This window comes from Colletotrichum jinshuiense, chromosome 4 (assembly GCF_051148585.1).
Source record: "Colletotrichum jinshuiense chromosome 4, complete sequence".
NCBI classification, from domain to species: Eukaryota; Fungi; Ascomycota; class Sordariomycetes; order Glomerellales; family Glomerellaceae; genus Colletotrichum; species Colletotrichum jinshuiense.
This window is the reverse complement of record NC_139311.1, coordinates 3,627,686-3,647,524: the sequence shown is the minus strand read 5'-3', so window position 1 is coordinate 3,647,524 and position 19,839 is coordinate 3,627,686. Positions and strand designations below refer to the sequence as shown.

The window sequence follows — 19,839 nt, the reverse complement described above, 5'->3', positions numbered from 1 at the left end:
ATACTATAATGATGATGTAGTAAAGACCTTGGAGGCTTCTTGGAAGCGAAAAATCAGGAATGCTTCTTTCGATCTTTAGAAAACGAATAAGTTTCAAAATGTTCAAGATGTCGACAGATTAACCATACACAATTACATTACAAAAGTAAGTAGAAGGTAGTTATATCAGATCTTGGTCAGTGTAAATCAACTTACCTGGAATGTGATAACTGCTAAATGTGGTTTCACAAACTTGTACTGTAAAAGAAAATATGATTTTAAGCTCACAAAGTCAACGGTTTTTTTTTTTTTTTTTTTGGAATGCATTGCTCTAGCCTGAGAGACTTTTGATGAAATCGCGGGACTATCTTGGACTCTAAGTACTTGTCTCAACTAGAGAAAAACAAAACAAGGCTCAACAGAAATTTAATAAACTAGACATGAAAATAAATCGACGGGTTCCTTTCCTCCCACCGCTTCGAGATGAATCGCGGACGCTGGCCGCTATCAAAGCACGTAGCGGAAGTTTGGCTGCTCGAAATCTGTCAGATCCAAGAACTCTGTCCCAGTCACCGCGGTCTCGGGCTGCTCCGCCGCCTTCTTGTCGCGGCGCTTGTTCTCCCAGACGTTGACGAGCCGGATGGCGGCGATGGTGAGGCCGGCAAGGCCGTACATGATTGCCACCATGAGCTTGCCGTTTTTGTATGTAGGCGCCTCGTTGGAACGGAACGTCTGCGGGCCGATCCAGTTGCCAGCGCCGTAGGCGAGGATCTGAAGGCCGTTGACGGTGGCCTTCTTCGTGTATCCGAGGGTGTTGTTCGAGATCATGACCATGACCAGGCACCACGATGAGCCTGCGGCGCCGATGAGGTAGTATCCTACAAGCAAGGCCCCCTTTGCGGAGAGAGGGATGACGATCATCATGATGCCCCCAATCATCGGGATAAGGATGGCGATGAAAGCAAAGATGGAGCGGTCCATGAACTTGTCCGAAAGGTATGTAAAGAGCAGCTTGCAGGTGATGTCGACCGCGCCAGTAGGCATGTTTAGGAGCAATGAGAGGCGGGAGTTGAAGCCGAAAGACTTGATAATGATGGAGCCGAAGGCGGTGATACCGCCGTTAGGGATGTTCATCAGCAGCGAAAAGAGGACATAAAGGTACGTGCGGGGGTCGCGGAAGGCCTCAAAGAACTGATCCCACTTCCACTTGCGACTGCCGATGCCCTGGAAGTTACCACGGATACGTTCGATAGCGATGGACTTCTCTCGGTGGGTAAGGAATTTGGCATTGGTCTGGTTATCGGGCATGAACCACCAGCAGTAAACTCCGGTAATGACAGTCGGTATACCGAGGACCAGGTACAAGATCTTCCAGGTTGCCAGGGCGGTGTTTTGTGCGCCAGAGAGACCATATGCGATGGGACCAAGTGTGAGCAGGGCAAGGCCGTTGCAGCTGAGCCAGTACCCCATGCGCTTGGCCTGCTCGTTCTGCTTGTACCAGGCCGAAGTCAGGATGACGAAGGCGGGGGTCACTGTAGCCTCAAGAGCTCCGAGGAAGAAGCGGACCGAGAGGAGGCCGGCATAGTTGAAGGCGAAGACGTGGCAAACCAGGACGACACCCCAGAGGGTAATGTTGGCCGACGTGTACTTGCCGAGAGGCAGGGCTCGGAGGAGATAGGTTGTCGGGAACCTTGGTTCAGTTAGTAAAATGCTGCAAGAAGGTGTGTTGTCTCTATTTTACTCACTCCCAAAGAATGTAACCGGCATAGAAGATGCTGGATGTCCAGCTATACTGCTGACTATTTGAGTCCAGATTAGTGTCCTCGCGGATACCCATCAAGGAAGCGTAGTTGAGAGACGTCTTGTCGGCGAATTGCAGGGCGTAGATCCAGCAGAGCAAGGGCATTAAAGCCCAGTCGATTTTTCTCAACACGCTCTGTTCCTCTTCGGGAGTGAACTGGACCTGTTCACCACTGACGAAGGCAAGGGCAGGATCGACCTCTCCGTGCTTGAGCTTCTCCATGCTGCCGTCTTCTAGGTCGGTTTGTGTTCGAATAACGTCGCCACCATCTGGCTGGGACGTTTTCTTGCTTGTGTCTGACGACATTGTCCAACTTGTTGCCGGACAGACGACGGGAGTATGCCGAAGGTATGACTTGGAGGAGCGTTGGATGATGGGCCAGGAGGCACGAGCCGTCTGTTCTAAACTACCGGGAGGGTGGTTTATTAACTGAAGATGTAATTTTATTTGGTCAATGCAGTGCCAATTTCGAGGAAGCCCAGCATATGTTGACGGTGATGAAAGGCAGAGGCTCAAAGATTGATGTCAAGGGTTCGCCGGGGCAGCTCGGGGTTTATACAAGTCCCGCGCTGAGCAGTGCGGTAAAGGCCATCTAACATTTTGACTTCGAGGTTGATCTCGGGGCCATTGGTAAGGGAATCCTTCGATATGGGAGCAAGCCGGCTGTTCTCGTCCTCACGGTGGCCTGCCTTGTTATCGGTGGCCTAAGCTTTGATAGGGGATTTTCACATCAAACTCGGTCACGCTGCTATCTTTGGACCCACCGGTGCCGGATGCACGTCGATGGAGCTCCGCCCCCGCATTTTGAGTTGGCCTGGTCAACACTCCGCAATCTTGGGGTACGACGGGACGCAGAGACCCTCATCCCGGCTGAGTGCCGCTTCCGTTATCTCCGAGCGCTACTAATGCATGTTGACACATGTCTTTTGGCATTGTGGAAGATACCATGACAGCTAGCTAGCTGGTCATGTATCCAGCTGACTGTGCTCTCAGGATGGAGCTCCGTTGCCTTCGCCATGGGCTCGGCTTTGCAGCCACCACGGATCTTGATCGAGTCATGAACTTTGAGGTACCCGAGCTTTGGAATTGATACGTATGTATATTCAACACCTGTCTGTTTAATGTGATCCTTGAGCTGCACTCTGCCTGTTGGTTGTGTTCTCATGGTCTACAGAGTAACTTTACCGCAGGTCTTTTTGCACTGAGATGAAGTCAACTTTTGCAGGGTGAACTCCTCTTGTAATGCAGTCCAAGTCGCTAAACATTGCAGGGAACTATGTTATGTTCCCTCATGACTGTCTACTGTTCTCATTCCAAAATGGCAATCCAGCTTCCAGCCGGGCTGTTCCGTAGATCGATGAACTGTCCAATGACTCCCCTGCAAATTTCCTGGCTGCCTCCATTCGGGCTAATGCTGTCTCAATTGTTGGGATCCGTGTACCGTGCTCCTCTGCAATATTGACTGCATGCCCGGCATCCTTTACCGCTAGGGAAACTGCAAATCCCGGAGGGGTCCCCAGATGTGGTGCATATGCGCCCGTCGTCATCCTCTTAGAGTAGCTTTCGATGACAGGCCCGTACATGTCGTTAATGAACTGCTCCATTTGCCGGGTACCGAGCCCCGTCTTCTCTGCAAAGACTTGTGCCTCCGCAGTCAACTCCTGGAAACCAATGACGAATATGTTGCTGTTGTGGCGGGTACGAGCAGGAGTTAGTGTCTAATCAGAGACAGCCCGGGCCTGGTTTAATGAGAGGGAGAGGCTTACCCTGATATCTTGAGCAGACTTGCCTTGCGTACATCCTCGCCCATGTCAATAATACTTTTACCCATGACATCGATAATGTAGGGCCTCAGCTTGTCGATGGCAGCGGCGGGCCCGGCCGTGGCGAAGATTAGTTTACCACTGGTTGCCATGGGACTAGCTCCGAATACAGGAGACGCAACAAATGTGGCGCCTACTTTAGCGAGACGTTCGGAACATCTCGCCGCAGTATCAGGGTGAACAGTTGAGGTGTCGATCCAAATCTTTCCCTCTAGTAATGCGCCGCTCCATGTCTCTAGGACTTTCGTGACAAGACCCTCCAGCACGGCGTCGTTTGAGATCTGAGACGATCAGTTGTCTTTTCTGGATATTTAAAAACGCTGACAGCGGAGAAGTCGTAATACAAACCATTGTAAAAACGATGCTTGACTTGAGAACCAAAGTTTCAAAGTCACGCTCCGGAAGTCCTCCGGCTTCCCGGAGGGCATCGCCTCGGGAGAGCGTCCGATTGCTGTACCGAAGGGGTGGTAGACCATTGGAAGCAAGGTACGTCTGGAGATTCAATGCCATGCCAATACCCATGGACCCCAAGCCATACTAGAGCGGCGGTGAGTAAGGAAACGCGATAAGGACCGGGGGCGGAGACAGTACCCAACCCAAACTATCTGGAGTCGCCATCTTTTCTAAGCCTTTACCCTGATCTGTGAATGTAAACTGAAGGGGAAGAAACAAGACAACGGCCAAGGATTGATTGTCCCAGCGAATTGAAACCAGTCGGCAATGTCGGGATGTTACAGAATTGGCTCAAGTGACTTTTGGATGTCTCTTTGGAGAGAAGATATACAATTCGAGATAGTGGTGGCGGCGGCGGAGCTCCGCTGGACCCATGTCGTTCAGCTCCGGCCTCCTGGCCCGCGCACTAGTCAGAGTCTCCTTACTCGTAAGCCAAACCGCCGGCTGAAATGATCTCCTCCAACACCGTCGTCATGAAGGATCCGATGGCCCAGACCGGCCTGTCCTTCCAGAATTGTAGCACGGTTTCCATGAAGCGTACCTCGCTCGCCTCCGACGCCATACCTAGTGCGGTAGACTCCCGAACCGAGAGGCGCCGGGCCTGGTCATCGAGTTCATCCTGCCGTTGCATCACTTCTAGGATGGAATTGAAGACTATTGTTGAGGCCTCGAATCGAGAGCGAACTGTTGCTTCTAAGCCCGCTTTCCGGCGTATCTCTCCCGTCGCCCACCGCAGTAACCTCCATATGGCCAGGAGAATTTTGTATGTAACGACAGTAGCCCAAGGCGCCTCGCGTGATGGGTCTTGTCTCTCGAAAGTCGTAACACTCGAGAGCACATCCATCAAATCGTCAAGAAACACCAGCATACCTTCATCTCCAGAATTGTATCTGAGCAAGTTCTGTAACGATCTCCGCGCCCCAATCTGCAGTCCCATTGTGAGATGTGTTGCGGTTGTAAGACCAGCGACAACGCTGTTCTCCACAATACCACCAATCAATAGATCGTCAGGTTTACATAGAGAAAGCTTGACAGACAGCGCTATGCGCTCGGCGAAGTTCAGGATGTGCCAGTTTGAACTATCCGCCGCAGCTGTTTGTGACGTGATAATTTCGGAAATGTACCGCAAAGCCGCGCTAATTTGCCTATTTTGAGATTGGGTGAGAATGTGATATGCATTCGGGTCCGCTAAAGCCGGCGGTAACTGGTAGTAACACCGCGTGAAATCCCTAACGAGAGCCTCGAGGCTGGTCAGAACGAAAAGGATTGCCATGGGAGACGCCCTTAATGCCGCCAGAAGCTGTGGGCTAGGCGTGTCCGTCATAAGCGACTGCATTGCCAGGTTCAGCGACTTGGTCGTGGGGCAAGTCATGCCGGGGGTGTCGTGAGACCGGGTCATATTGACGGTCCGGGGTTCGTCGCCGAGCCTTTGAGCCCAACTCAATGAGTTATCAGCCTCCCAGAGTGCTGTAGCCAGTGGTAGCTCCCAGTCAAGTTCGGTAGGGGTGGTCAGCGGACGAATATTACATGGAGAGAAGACATGAAAGTCGAGAAAAAGAAGGGTGTACATGGACAGTTTCATCGACTCTGATTCCACATATGCCATCCAGTGGTCATGAAGCGTCTGCTCTTCTGTATCTTTGAATCTAGATGTTGATGAGAAGACGTTCTGTCGCAAAAGGCCCAGGTCCCGGGCAGCCTGGACAACGTATGTTAATGAGGCATTCCAATAACATCGGCGGGGTGGGTTTCCTGACATCGACAACCCATCGCAGCATCTTCTTTGCTTTATCAAAGTGAGTGGCATTGCCTGTGAAGGCGCCGTAGATGATGTGCAGAAGCCAGGCTTGCATAACCCACGTCCTGCGGATTTCTCTCCAATCCGACTCCACCTGGTACAAATGAGCATCACGACACATAACTTGCGCGGATTGAGAGGCTTACCAGACGCCAAAGTTCTGCTTGGCCAGCCTGCCAGAGCGCTTGGCCCTTTCGCACTAAAATTTCCCTGTCGCCTTCGGGAAGATTTCTGGATGCATATGACATGCCAATCGAGACGATGATCTGTTTCGATAACTTTGGCATATCATTGCCTAGGCTTTGGCGATGTAATAATGGGAAGGAGGGATGGAAACTCTCGAAATAAGTCGCAACGTAAATATTCGAATCATCCATCATCTTCCTGTGTTTTGATATCTAAGTAAGCCGAAGAGCAATGCAGATCATGGGAGACAGCAGGCTAATCAAGTTGGAGGACGTACTCAGTTGCAAGCAGCCCCTCAACAAGAAGCCCTTCGGCAGTTTCTGGTGAGCTTTGCAGGTAACTTTCCTCATCGCCTGCGGCTGAGGCACCCGTGTGCTGATTCGAAGCGGGTGAGTCTTCATGGTTTTCCGGCGAGAAGGCGGCAGCATTGACATTCAGGCCGTCCTCCGGCTCACCGTTGGCCTCGGGGACTACAAGGACGTGGCTAAAGGCGTTTCTACATCTTTCAGCGTGGCGCTTGCAGACATCTTTTCTAGTGAACCGAGATTTGCAGTGTTGGCATCTGAAAGGTCTGCGGCTATCGTTTCCATGTCCTGGTGACGGTGAGCATCGTACGCCAGTAACTGATAAGGATTGTGCCGGTACCTACTTGAGCGTTTGTGCCGTGTTAGATTTTCCTGAGTCGTCAGAATGGTTAGTCGGTGGTCAATTCAATCTAAAGCAAGAGTATACAACATTTCTGGTAAAGGTCTGTGAGCACTCGCTGCAAGTGAATGGCCGAGAGCTCATTGTGGGCGCGATGTGTGTCTCGATGTTCGAATGAATGTACGTTTCCGCCGGTACCCGGAGAACAGACAGCAGGTAAAGGGGCTGGGTCCGTGCATTTCCTACTCATTTACTGCATACGCCTATCGGATATTGGCATATTTACATAGATTCGTCAGGAAAGGAACTAGGAACTAGGAGAATATATTGAGAGGAAATTTGCAAGGTCAATAGTGGCTTGGTAGGAATTTGCTTGAAATATGAAAACTATAAAAGGATGGTCTTCATACCAAACATCTTGTGAATTGTCGGTGCTTTCGATAAAGTTCTCTTCCAGCACTGTTAGAGAACTGGGATCTATTAATACGCCTTCCTAAACCCAACTAGACTCTAGTTTATCAAATAACTGCAGGTTTCAGGTAGGCTTTTCTGTCGAGGGTGTCGTTTCACTCCCCTCCCCCATTCAACTATTTTCTATAGGAGATCCGCCTACAGTGAGAACCAAGTTAGTTGATCGAATAGGAATGTATTGGAATGAGATGAACAGCAAATATCCTCACTGGACGATCAAGAATGAAAGACGGGCATCGGTTACATCTAACCACGCCGCTTGAAGAAAGAAAATGCACTCTTAAATAAACAAACCGAATTATCGAGTCACATCTCAACCTTCATGTCTTGATCCAGAAACCCAGAGTCAAAAGTCCGGATCATGACGCCAGTCGCGGTATCATTCCAAGCAGCCGTCTCCCCCTGGACAAATCCATTGTTCGTGCAGGCGTCCATGATTTTGCCTGCGGTCCGGGCGATTTCTGAGCTGCGGTTGGCGCATGGCAGGGTCAACACACAGTTGCTCAATTTGAACCCGAGAGGCAGTCAAGGCGAGCTCTTACCAGGTTGACTGATGCAGAGAGATCTTGTTTTTTCTCCATCCAACAATGAACGTGCGAGTGGCCGCCCGGCAGAACCCGGTGAGCTCTGGGGCATCGCATCTCGCTTGGTTCAGTTTGGCCAAGAATTCTATGCACCAGGCGGCTTCGTGGGCCTGGAAAAGTTGGTATTTTCAGTCAGACATGGGATCTTGCTTATCCAAAAACCTCATTCCTTCAGCGCGACCACATACCGGTGCCATGTTTTGGGGGAAGGTGTTGCATTGAACAGTATTGATGTTGACAACCTTGCCTTTCTCGGTCTTGGCTTTCTTAAAGGTGGTGCGCCGCTCTTTTCCGTTGTCCCCGGACTGGGATCTACTGGAATCGTGTCCTTGCAAATTCTCTAGTAACGACGGTATCGTGTAAACATGGTTGTTTTCAATCCCACCCCGCAACACAAGAGAACAATATGGGATGGAGACATATAACATACTACGTAGAACGCTACGTGCCGCGACCGATGCCTCGACCGCCTCGATAGGCGACATGTGCCGTGCGGTGGGATTAGAAATGATGGCGTCGGCCCATTTCTCAAAAGAGAAGGGCGCCGGACCGAGAGGTTCGAGGTCTGTCGGGACTGCGGCGGTGAACGGGACAGCAGTCAAGACAGCAATTGCCATCGCAATGAAGGTGAGCATGATTGCTAACTGAGAAACCACTATAAGTTTGCCTGCGGTTTCAAGATCTCGGTTAAACTACTGTTGCAGACTGGCAGTGTCAATTTCAAGGTTCAAGATCCAAGGTTGTCAGTGCAGATAGAACACTTCTTATACGTCTAATTAATGTATTTAGAGATTCCATGCATCGTACTCTGTGCATTCTTTGCCCGCTTTGGTTCACTAGGTTCGTTGTGACGTTTTTGCAGCTCCCTTACTTCGGCTGTTGTTATAGTCTCCTTCATTCAGTGCTTTCACTGCAGGTAAGGAGTTTTGGTTTTAATCACTCCAGGGCTTGGTACGGCCGAACTTTAAGTCGGCCTTCGCTTAGTCGTATCTGTGAATTAAAGACCATCCAAAAATGGCCAGGTCTAACTTGGCTCTATCCAGTGACCCCTTCAAAGCAAAGCAAACATTGTATGTGGTCTAAGACCAGGTGGTCCGAGAGTACAACATAGAGGGCAAGTCTCCTTTCAACCTTGTGAATGGACTGTGATTGACAGGCTTGCCATCAGTCACTTGTGCTACTATTACACTCGGTGCTTTCTTTTCCCAAAGTTCGAGCCTTGCCATTGGCTTGCCGTATTGAACTTATATTAGCGCATTTATTGTTTCTCGTCTAAAACCATCGGAACAGTTTGGGATTTCAGCCTTAGAAGAGTGGCACATGTATCTTGAAAAAACAGCTCTTGGTCTATCCCAAAAGAAAATGTCGTTCTAAATCTACATGTGCCATGGTTTGGAGAAGTTGTAACGCTAACAAACGACCGTATTGATTATAGACTGCTCAGCCTGAAGCCTCAACGAGACAATTTGGCCAAAATAGCGCGGGCCAACATAATCGAACACATCAATGAACCGCTGTTGGGTCTTTACTGGCCTCATATCTGACATATTTGTGGCAAAGACGCCATGTTCGGGCATTTTCTTGATTCTTGTCTGCCCCCATCCCTTGGTTCAAGATTTCGCGCATGCTTATCCTGCCTTCACCAGCACGGCTCAGCAGTGCACTACTATAGTCTTCCTTTACGAACGATACCCCAGGTTCTTTTCCTAAAAATCAGTATGACAGTATCTAGTTTGATCTCCTAAGTTTGCCATTGTCATTGAATCACGCCCAGTTCCCCGATGATTAGGACAAGGGGGTGAAAACGCAGGATTTGACGCTTGAGATAGGTACTCAGAGAGCAATCCTTCAGAATAAGACAACCTCACTAGCTAAACACCGTACAGAATTGGGTTCTAGCGACTTTCTTGCCCCTTTAGCTTGGCATTTACAAGCATAGCCTCCCATCACAGCGTCGTGAGAAAAAGCCGGGCTTCTTCCCCCCAATGCATATTTACCCCGCGACCGGCGTGTCCTAAAGATCGAGTCTCCGCGAATCGTGAAGATGTGTGGTGCAGCCCTACGGTAAGAAACACTCGTGCGGTATGTCACCGCCCTCCCGGCCCCGCCCTCCCCACTATCGTCGGAGATCCAGCGGCCGTCCATCGACATCCCTGCCCGCCCACCGTTTCAGGACTCTCGGCCTTGTTCGCCTGGTTCGCACCAATTGGACGGCGTCGCCGCCGCAAGGGGGCCCCCCGGCCGCGGCGAGTCAATACGACACGGTAAGCTACCCTCGAAAGCCCGGAGCTCTTTCTCAATTTCGCGCCAATCTTTTCCTCCTCCTTTTTTCAACTTTATTCTTATTTTCCTTTCCTTCCTTTCCCTTCTCTACTCTTCCCCCCTTCCCCGACCAAATTCGTCTTTGGTCACGTACGGCGCGTGCGTGTGCAGTTTCCCAGAATGTCTTCAAAGGTCCTCCTGCCGCTGCTGGCGCTCGCCGGCGCGGGCTGGGGATGGCAGCACAAGACCGAGGCCCAGGTCCGCGACGCCCTCGCGGCGAACGAGTACAGCTTGGTAGCTTGTAAGTTCACCGACAGCTCCCCGCGGGGCACCCCCCCCCTCCCCGTTCCTGGAGAACTCGCTGACGCCGTGGGCAGTTGTTGCGGTAAGCCCCGTCACTTTCTTGTCGCGAGTCTCGTAGGGGTTTTTCTCGCCGAGAACCACGGGCCCCCCCGCTGTCGTTGCATCTTGTTAGCCCGGCGCTGACGAAGGGTTTCGAAAGCCTTCAACGTACGACAACCCCCACCTTCCGCGGCAGCATTCGTTAACCCCGCCACAGCGATGCGAGCAAGGCCCTCGAGCCGCACTGGGCCGCCGTCGAAGATGCGATCCCAACCGCGCTGTCCGTCGACTGCCCGGCCGCCCCCTCGCTATGCGCCGACCTCGACGTCTCCTCGTTCCCCGCCATCCGCCTCTACCACCAAGACGGCACGAAGCACCACTACCGCGGCCCTAGAAAAGGATCCGAGTAGGTCCCCTCGCTTCCCCCGCCCCTCCGGCCCCTTTCCCCCCCTTTGCTCAATCGCCCGTAGAATCGCCGCCTTCGTGCGCCGCATGCTCCGCCCCGCCGTGACGACCCTCGACAAGAAGACGATGAACTCGTTCCGCGACAGCGACGACGTCGTCCTGATCGCGCAGATGGCCGAGTCCGAGACCTTCCTGCGCGAGCGCTTCGCCGAGCTGGCCGACCGCCTCCGGGACCGCCACGCGTTCGGGCTCATCACCATCCCCGAGGCGCCCGGCCGCATCGGGTGCTACAACAACGCCGACGGCGCGTACCATATGACGTCCGAGCTGGACGACGTCGAGGCCATGGAGAAGCTGGTCAAGAAGTGCGCCTCGCAGCTGGTGCCGCGCCTGACGCGACGCAACGAGGTTGAGTATCTCAACGTTCGTAACCCCCCCCCCTTCCTGCCCCATCCCCCCCGCTTTGTGTGGGTTTCCGGGACGCTGCTGATGATGAGGCGTTTGATAGGCTGGCAAATCGCTCGTGTACTTCTTCTCGACGGCCGAGGAGAACCTGGACTCGTGGACGTCGGCCGTGAAGCCCCTGGCGCGGAAGTACCACCAATACATCACCTTCGTGACGGTTGACCTGGGCGAGTACCCGGACATGCCCGCCCTCCTCGGGCTGCCGGAGGACATGAGCCAGGGAGTGGCGGTCCAGAACCCCGTCCTGGGGCTGTCGTTCCCCTTCAAGGGTGACCAGATCTCGGTGGACGCCGTGGAGCAGCTCATCATCGATATCTCGGAGGGCAGGGCTGAGGCTTGGGAGATGGTTGAGCGGGCCACGGGCGAGGAGGCTGCAGGAGGGGCGGAGGAGCAGGAGGCGCAGGAGGCGCAGACAGAGAGCAAAGAGAAGCAGGACGCAGAGGCGCCCCGGGAAGATGCCAAGGCCGATGCCAAAGAGTCCGACGAGAAGGTTGAGGAGACGATCAAGGAGAAGGCCGAGGAGGACCACGCCGAGGCACATGACGAGCTCTGAGCGGGAAGCCCTTCGGGGTGGGGTTCCGCTCCAAGAGACTCTGTTTGGGTTCATCCCACCGCCCTGCAGATACCTCCATAGCGATAGACTATGCTGTTGGCAAAGCCGACTCGTCCGTTCCAGCCCCGAGGCAAGAGACCTTGCAGCTGAGTGTGTGCTGTGCCCCGCCCCGCTACATCAAGGTGCCGTGCCGTCTTGACCGGTCCCGTTGACATTGCTGCCGTCGCTGGCAATCGTGCCGCAAGGTCTTGCACGAAAGACATTTTGGAGAGCTGCACCTGGAAAATGGCCCCTATGCCCACAGCAATTACAGTGAGCCCACAACGCCCACATCGCCAAGTATAAGCGTCCGTCTGTGCATGGCCATTGCGGTACAGGGTCCGAGTATCCGGCCGGATGCGTGGTTCACCTGCCCCAGAGGTCTCGCTCGAACGCCTCCCTCTCGAGTGGTATTGCTCGAATACCAACGTATCCAGGGTTCTTCATAAATGAATAAAAACTTCCTGCTTTTTCGGCTTGAAATCTTCATCCAGAGAAAGAAAAAAAGTAGAAAAGTACTCAAAGCCATATTGGAGGGTCGAAATCCACATGTCTTGGCGTTAATTTCCAAAATTTTGAAGCCCCCTTGCCCTGGAGAGTCTGGCTCGGTTCTCTTTGGCACATGGCCATTACCAGCTTGGATAGGTTGACTAGATCAGCCACCACAGCTATACTGGCTACGTCTCAGGAAGATGTAACTGTGCTTCTATATTAATTAGCACTTAATTCTTCTCGCCATTGCAGCACAACCACATCAAACCCCAGACACTCAACAGTGGAGAAGAAAGTCCCCTGAAGTAGATACTTGTCCGTTCTGCCACCTCGAAGCAAACATAGCTTTTCAAGTCCCTTCTCAATACCCTCGTCGCCATTACGACAGCCATCCCCAACCCAGAGTCCCTCTCAAAAGTGCGCGTCCGCCAAGTCCAAGGGCTGCTGCCATTGCGGCGGTCGTAGATAGGCTGCGCCGCAGGCCTTCACTGTTACGGCAATGCGTCTAGCATTCGCTTGCACATACAGTGCTCCTTCCAAGTAGATGCCCCGACCTTTGGATCTACCTCGGCTTGGAGGTTCTTAATCGGACCGTGAGAAGGGCCAGAGCCAAAAAAATAAGTTTTGTAAACAAGGACGAAACCAACAATCGGACAGTATTTGAAGAGAGCGAGTGAGCAGTCTTGGTTAGGGACTCTGTCGTCCGGGATCCATACCAGGGATACCAGAGCATTGGGATAGTCCGAGCGAGGGTGATTCGTATGAGGTCGGCATGCCTGCCTGACATTTGACGGTTCTTGGGATGGTTCCATTAAAGACCGCCCAATGTAAGGAATCAAGTGTTGTCAGCCCTGACGACTTGGTGCAGTGATATGTAGTTTGATAGTTGCAAGAATCGAGAGACTCTAGATCGGGTTTAGCCGCCGGGGTGACGTTATTAAGTCTATAAAACTGCGACATTAGAGCGTTGACTTATTATGAAGGCCGGTAGCCTAGGGGGTGTCAAGTCACCCCAGCTGTTCAAGATGCTTTTGGATCTGTTGCGCCAGGGTGGCGGCTCGCCGATGAGTTGACCACTTCATCGTCACGCAGGACATTCTACTATTACGATGAACAAACCAGACGACCGCAGGATGATGCCATCTGTGCATATATGCCAATTTGTTGGAGGAAACGTCTAGCACGATCAGCTGCTCGGTTTTAACGCCAAGACTTTATCCAAATTGGTTCGGTCGCTTCTATGCCTCGGTGGTTATCACCAAACGTCTCTCTTTGAGCCCAATGCTCTGCTGATTGTGCGGAGAGATTTTGGACTCAAGATACGTAATGGCTTCACGGGGAATTGCCAGTACCCAGAGCGTTGAGGTCAACGGGTCAAACAGCGCACCAGCTTTGGCAGCTGGCCCTTAGCAATTAAGGTCACACAACTGATGCCACACAAATAGTTCAAAACTTCAAACCGATACTCCGTATAGAGTGGCGGGTAAATCGACAAAGTTCAGTTGCCGGGTTGCAACCGGCTCGAGTAAATGCGACAACCTGTTGTCGCGAGTATGCAGAGTCCAGTTAGTAAGTGGCAATCTCTGGAGGAACCCAGAAACTGCCCACGGTAGAGTGACAGTAAATAAAAAATCAAGGATATTTCGCGATTCGATGTCGTGTATGCTCCCCTTTCCCAGTCCACGACCGCTCGGGTCAATATGCCCGGAGGTCATCTTGACCCAGAGACATAAAAGTGGATATTTTGTTGCCCCAACCCGAGTTCCGACCCAATGATATATCTAGGTGGTATTTCTAATCCCATAAATCGCTCGCTAATCGCAAGTTTCCAACATAAATCGTCCGTATGGGTGCACGGTAAGTCTCTGAATGGCCTGCGTTCGGCGATGAGAGCACTCAGGAGGCATGTTCAGCCGCAGCAGCTTCATCTCGGCATCGCTGGCACATGCACCACCCACCGAGACTTCCCTTTGCCCACTCTCGTCGTTGCTCAACTGGGAGCGTGACGTCGCAGTAATGGTTGAGGACTTCTTCCCCAGCCTTGAGTCCTCCTGGTGTGTTGCCCATGACTCTCTCTTTCCGCGACCAAAGCACCATCCTTCCACCCCACTCCCATGTAACGTTAGGATTGCAGTCGTGGTTGGCCAAACACCAGAAAGGATGTACTCCCGCGACTTCGGGTCGACCGTCCCGAGGATTCTTGCGCGCCGATGCTGTCCCACGGAATTTGCTGTAGAGTGTGTTCAGGACCCACAAATCATGCTCGTGAAGAGTGGCGTAGATATCGACATCCATCTTCTCGAGGATGTGAAAGGGTGTCTCGATGTTATACCTGAACGAGAATGGCAGCGTCCATTCCGGGGGTGGGTTGGCGCTCGGCGACAAGTCGATCTCATTGGACGATGAGGGCACGAAGTCACCCCAGATGTATTTGATCTGAGGTACTTCCAGAGGATGGATGTCCTGGTGGTTAGACATAGCCAGGACACGGGCGAGAAGCAGCAGGTGTAATGTCTCATCTGCCTCCGAGGCCTCGGGGTCCTTGGCGATGGCGTCGACATCCTTCTCGCAGACGGAGGGGTGGTAAAGCTTTTGCGCCAAATCGTGGCAGTTTTGGCTACAGAAAACCGTGTCGTAGCATTCGTCGCAGTTGACGGCGCCCGGCTCACTGCCCAACGGCGGCAGCTCAGCACTGCACGCATCGCAGACCGGCTCTTTGAGGCGGTTGTTGGCGGTCAAGAGTGAGTACTCATCGAGGACGGCTTCTCCCGGCGCAATATCTTCCGTCGCGAAGAGGCCCAGCTGATTGCAGGTAGGTATAATCTCGTAGTCGTCCGTTTCGCTGGCACCTTCGAGTAGAATAGGTAGTTTCGAGACTTGGACCGCGCATTTGGGAGCGAAACGCGACAGTTCGGCATTGAGGTACTCGAGAGACTCGGGGGCGAAACGGTCGGGTTCGTAGGTATTCCAAGGATAGACCTCTCTGCGAACGAGACCCCATTCGGGAAGGACGTTGGGGTTGAAGTCCTCTCTGCGAAGTCTGCGACGAGCCACGTCTTTGATGTATCCCATCGTCTGCCGTAGCTCGTCATTCTCGGGGGCGAGTGTTAAGCCTCGCTCGCAGAAGTCGTAAGCACTCTTCAAACACCCGCACAACAAAAGGCTGAGTGAGAGGACCTGAAAAGCGCGGATGGAGGACAACTTCGCGACGTGAGCAACCAGACCTTCCTCGTCCTTTGCATCATTATCAACGTAGTCGCTTCCGAGTTTCAGCAGATGCCCATGGTCGAGGACCAAAGGCAAAGGATCGAGAGGACGGGATTGAACGCTCTCGACGGCTTGCTCGTGGTACTCGAAGCCCTCGTTGAGGACCTCGTCGGTCAAAAGCAGAGCTCGGTAGGCATCGCCGGCAGCGAGGTCGGGGTACGCCAAGTCGGAGTAGACAATTGCCCGCTCGAGGTAACGGAGCAAGTCATAAGGAGAGTCCCTGAGCTCATCCGTAAGTTGCCGGCGACGTTCAAGCAGTTGCTGTACGCGAATGGAGGGCTCGCCGTCCAGGGGCGACTCGTTGCCCGTAGTCGTAGTGCTTGCTGTAGACATTGGTGGTGACAAGAGCCTAGGACAACAAAGTCTTTTTTTTTTTTTTTTTCAGCACTGCTCGAGGCAGCAGACGAGGTGCAGGGCTGGGTGATAAAAAGCAAAGGAAAAGAAAGGCCGCCCAGAGACCGGGGTCGAAAGAGAGATGAAAACGAAACTGACGTCAGTGAGGAGAACAACGATCCTGGTTCTGCTGGGCTCAAGGTCCAGGTCAGGTGGACGTGTTGTGGTACCCAACTGGAACACCGTCTCGGGGACGGGACGGTGAGATGAACGTGAACCCTAACGAGAGGAGGGGAAAAACCGGCACAGGGCGACGATGTCTCAAGGATTCAGCTTTTGGGGTGTTTTTAGCACTGAGAACGGGGCGAGTCCACACAGGCAGGTCAGACCACTTTATGACCACCCTGCCGAGTCCGGTCCGTTAAGTGTTGAATTGTGATGTGAAGAAACGACCGCGGAGGAAGAAAATCGAAAAAGAGGAAGAATAGCAAAGACTGCTGGACGGAACGGTGACTTTTTTCGTCCCTCGGGCGCTGAATGTAGTGGTTTTGGCGGATGATGACGCCTTAATGCCTCTTTCTCAGTCGAAGCCAGAATTTTTTTTTTCCTTCTTCTTTTCTTATTGGGGTTGACAGCCTTGGCAGGAAACACAGCGGAGTTTTTCTCAAGGTGACAGGAGCTCCGTTCGAGCGTGCCGTTTCCGAGGGATCAAAGAAAATGACGAGTCGCAAGGCGTTCTGTCTCGAGAGGAAGAAATTTGCAACTCGTCAATTGGATATTGCGCGCGGGTGAGAGTCCGTTGGTGCGTGGTGACAAGTGGGGGGGTCTGGACCTGGACCCTTGAAAAATGGAACTTCAGGGTCCTTCGCATGGAGGGGTAAAATGCCCTGGGCGGCGTACTACCTACGTAGTAACCACCCAAGCCGGCGCAACCTTGAGCGTTCAGTCATTCAGCCACCAGGCGCAACGCCGTGGACGGAGGAGCATAGGACACCCATGCTTGCAATCCCCCAAGGAACATGGCCCCTCGAGTAGGCGAACGGGCTGCGGAAGTGACACTACACTTGATGGAGGGGATGCTCCTACCTCACGTACCACGCGCCTGTCCGTGCATCGCTCCTGTCGCGAACTTGGTTTGGGGAATAGCACGCCAGATGACGTCACGACTCAGTCCCATTCGCTCTCGTCCTGCCATTTCCCTTTTGGCGTTTCCCCTTTGGCGTTTGGCGGGGGTGGAGGGGGGGGCCGGCTCAGCTCGTTTCTTTCCATCGAGCCTTTCGACGTGGCACTTCACATGCTACGGCAAAATACCACGACGACGAGAGACAAGCCGACCGAGACAAGCTTCAAACGACACTCAATAGCCGCGAATGATGGAGAGTGGTTGACGCCTGTAGATCACGTACTTGATCCGTCCAGCGTACAGCCGTTTTGCCGCCATACGGGCTCGTTCCTGTCGTTGATTTTCCCGTCCGTCCTTGTCAGTGCCTGACTATCATCTGGGGCAGCAGGAAAATCGTTGGAGCAAGCCCGCAAAACTGCAGAATGAGGCTACTTAGTGCACAAGGGCCCCGGCATCCCTGCCCAGCTCCTCCCGAGTCGTTGGCCTTGTAACTTGATGATAAAGGTCTCGTTGGTTGGCCGTCTGTCGCGCGGCGCGCCTCTCTGTGCGTTGCCTGTCAGACATGGGACAGTCTGCATGTCCCGTTCTGTCGCCGTAAATGTGCAGGCGGAGCGAGGGTTTGCGACAGGACACACCGCTGCTGCGAGTGATGCCACGTCCTGCAGAGCGCTGCGAATTGGACGCCTCTGACACAACATCAGGAGATGCAACATGTTGCCTTTTCGCGCAACGCGCAACTCTCGGGCGCCCGCTATACCGTTTGTGCATGATGCTATCGCGACGTTCCGTTTCAAAGGACGGCGGTTCAATTCAAGCGCCGCGACCCGCCGGTACCCCTCCCTTTCCCCCCTCCAACTCGGGGCAATGACGACACTGTCTCCGCAGCGCCAGACCGGGTTCTTTGGTGAACCCCCGTCTACCTGGCGGTTCGTGATGGTTCCCTTGGGCTGGAGATGGAGAAGGCTTCGAGTCAGTTCGGCGCAGTGACGTCATTGTCACAACGCGTAGGGTAATACTCTGATGCTCCGGGAAAGTTCCGCCTAACCTCAACTTTCTCTTAGTGGCGTCTATCGAGGGTCCTGCAGCAACTAGTTCATCGAGTCATGTCGAGTCTATTAAACGTGCCGAGAGTATGATGCAGTGGTCCCTTATTCCTCCCTGTCAAGGAGGTAACAAATCGTAATTCCCCAATGACCGTCGCGGCGTTGCGGGCGCGCGGAAAGACTGAGAGGAGATGACGAGGCTTTGCGAGGTAGCGCCGTGTAATGATAGCATGAGGGTGGATTCGCAATGAATGATGTCGTCAACTTGACATAATGCCCCTTCCACCAGGAACGAATGGCAGATGGGACCTTTGGTCGCATCTCTACGCGATGTTTTGTATGCATCGGCGCTGGTGTTTTTTGCAATTCGACTGCCGTCGCTGTTGCCATGGGAATAGCGCCGATCTGCATTCATACACACACGGCCGGTAGTTCGCAACTGGAGGCGCGCCGGTTCTCGGGCCAATGGCCTGGGCTCTTTCCCCGGAGTCTCCTTGACACACGCCAGAGGCTGGCCGGTAACACAGCCGCAACGTGGGAATAACGGCTGGTTTGTGCCATGTGGTGGTGCATCGCAGTGTCGATCCAAGAGCGACAGACAGGCCCGGGTAATTTGGTCGGCAGAACACGCTCCAGTGACGGACACGGCAAGTTGGGCGGATTGTCCGGACCGGGGTTGATGGGACACCTTGCCAGTTCCGACTGTGAGCAGATCTCTGCAGGAAGTGAGCTTCGGTCAACGGCTTCCATCAGATAACATCAGGCCTCGACATTGGACCGACAGGTCGAACGTTCGTTCGCGGCCGTCGGTTGGGGCAGAGCGGGCAACAGTGGCATCCGAGCTGGGTGTTTGGTCTGAACACTGGCTGTTGTCGTTCGCCGCGTCTTCTCAGTTAGAGCAGCGCCAAAGAAGGACAAGGCGCGCAGGCCATTTGCTCTTGCCGTTTCTCTAAAGTATAGTTTTGCGAATCGAATCAAGGCAAGAGAGATATATGTCAGGCATTCCAGTGGCATGAGTGGCATCTCAACCTAGGTAATTAGATGTCAGGATAGATATGTATGTACCACACCGCCCACGGTAGGTAAGGTAGGTGACGTGGGTTTCTGATGTCGAATCCAGACATGGCATCTGCGACCGGCTGCCTATCGACAGTCGGTCAGTCCTTGCCTTTTGTCAACGACAGAGGCAAGGCAAGAGCAACAGTTGTGTGTGGGAGGGGCCGGGAGGTAACTCCTTCTACGGGCAAGGACCGCTTAGACTCCATCGCACCCTACGGTATGCAGTACGCCCTTTTTTATCGACAATCACGTACACCAAGTCACATTTTTCTCCCGTTTGGCACCCAGTGACCAGGGGCCAGAAGAAGTGAGGGAGGAATGAAGCGATCACCGGTTCCCTTGGCCGCTCCATGTCCCTTTCGGCATCACCTCGCCTGCGTCTTCTCTTGTGCATTTTGCCCTTCAACCCGCTGGATGGGTGTTGTTGCGCACTCCGGACTTCCCACATCCACCCACGGCGCATGGGCATGGGCACATGGGCAGATTGGACCGTCCTGTCCTGGCATCCGGCAGCTTGTTCTAGCGGCTCTGCTTCCCGGCGGCCGGACAGCTCAGCCAGGGCCCGTCCGTCGTCGAGCGCGCAATCCCAGCCCCTGCCTGACTGACCAGGAGTGTCGCCATAAGTCGTCCCACCAAATCAGTCCCACTCTCACCCACCGCACCTCCCTCACCACCCGCCAGCCACCCGACTGGCCGGCGTCATCTGCATCAGTGTC

At 53.4% G+C, this 19,839-nt stretch overlaps 5 protein-coding genes across 5 annotated transcripts; 1 reads left to right on the top strand and 4 right to left on the bottom strand.

Moving 5' to 3' along the window:
* Positions 1 to 486: 486 nt before the first annotated feature.
* On the bottom strand, positions 487 to 4,221 carry EsH8_IV_000900 (uncharacterized protein; the record flags this gene model as incomplete). The annotated part of the gene is made up of 7 exons (XM_083265790.1): positions 487 to 1,669; positions 1,725 to 2,053; positions 2,763 to 2,926; positions 3,222 to 3,466; positions 3,547 to 3,884; positions 3,952 to 4,140; positions 4,195 to 4,221. 7 exons carry the CDS (start codon positions 4,219 to 4,221, stop codon positions 487 to 489), a joined length of 2,475 nt encoding a protein of 824 aa, XP_083124685.1.
* Positions 4,222 to 4,477: 256 nt separating this feature from the next.
* Positions 4,478 to 7,591, bottom strand: EsH8_IV_000899 (uncharacterized protein; the record flags this gene model as incomplete). The annotated part of the gene is made up of 5 exons (XM_083265789.1): positions 4,478 to 5,755; positions 5,814 to 5,948; positions 6,001 to 6,238; positions 6,318 to 6,536; positions 7,467 to 7,591. The coding sequence occupies 5 exons, from the start codon at positions 7,589 to 7,591 to the stop codon at positions 4,478 to 4,480; spliced, it is 1,995 nt and encodes a 664-aa protein (XP_083124684.1).
* Positions 7,592 to 7,694: 103 nt separating this feature from the next.
* Positions 7,695 to 8,375, bottom strand: EsH8_IV_000898 (uncharacterized protein; the record flags this gene model as incomplete). Its single annotated transcript, XM_083265788.1, has 3 exons — positions 7,695 to 7,850; positions 7,929 to 8,080; positions 8,171 to 8,375. The coding sequence occupies 3 exons, from the start codon at positions 8,373 to 8,375 to the stop codon at positions 7,695 to 7,697; spliced, it is 513 nt and encodes a 170-aa protein (XP_083124683.1).
* A 1,807-nt stretch (positions 8,376 to 10,182) lies between these two features.
* Positions 10,183 to 11,767, top strand: EsH8_IV_000897 (uncharacterized protein; the record flags this gene model as incomplete). The annotated part of the gene is made up of 4 exons (XM_083265787.1): positions 10,183 to 10,286; positions 10,562 to 10,750; positions 10,815 to 11,172; positions 11,258 to 11,767. The coding sequence occupies 4 exons, from the start codon at positions 10,183 to 10,185 to the stop codon at positions 11,765 to 11,767; spliced, it is 1,161 nt and encodes a 386-aa protein (XP_083124682.1).
* Positions 11,768 to 14,194: 2,427 nt separating this feature from the next.
* EsH8_IV_000896 (uncharacterized protein) lies at positions 14,195 to 15,898 on the bottom strand (the record flags this gene model as incomplete). Its single annotated transcript, XM_083265786.1, has 1 exon — positions 14,195 to 15,898. The coding sequence occupies one exon, from the start codon at positions 15,896 to 15,898 to the stop codon at positions 14,195 to 14,197; it is 1,704 nt and encodes a 567-aa protein (XP_083124681.1).
* Between the last annotated feature and the right edge of the window lie 3,941 nt (positions 15,899 to 19,839).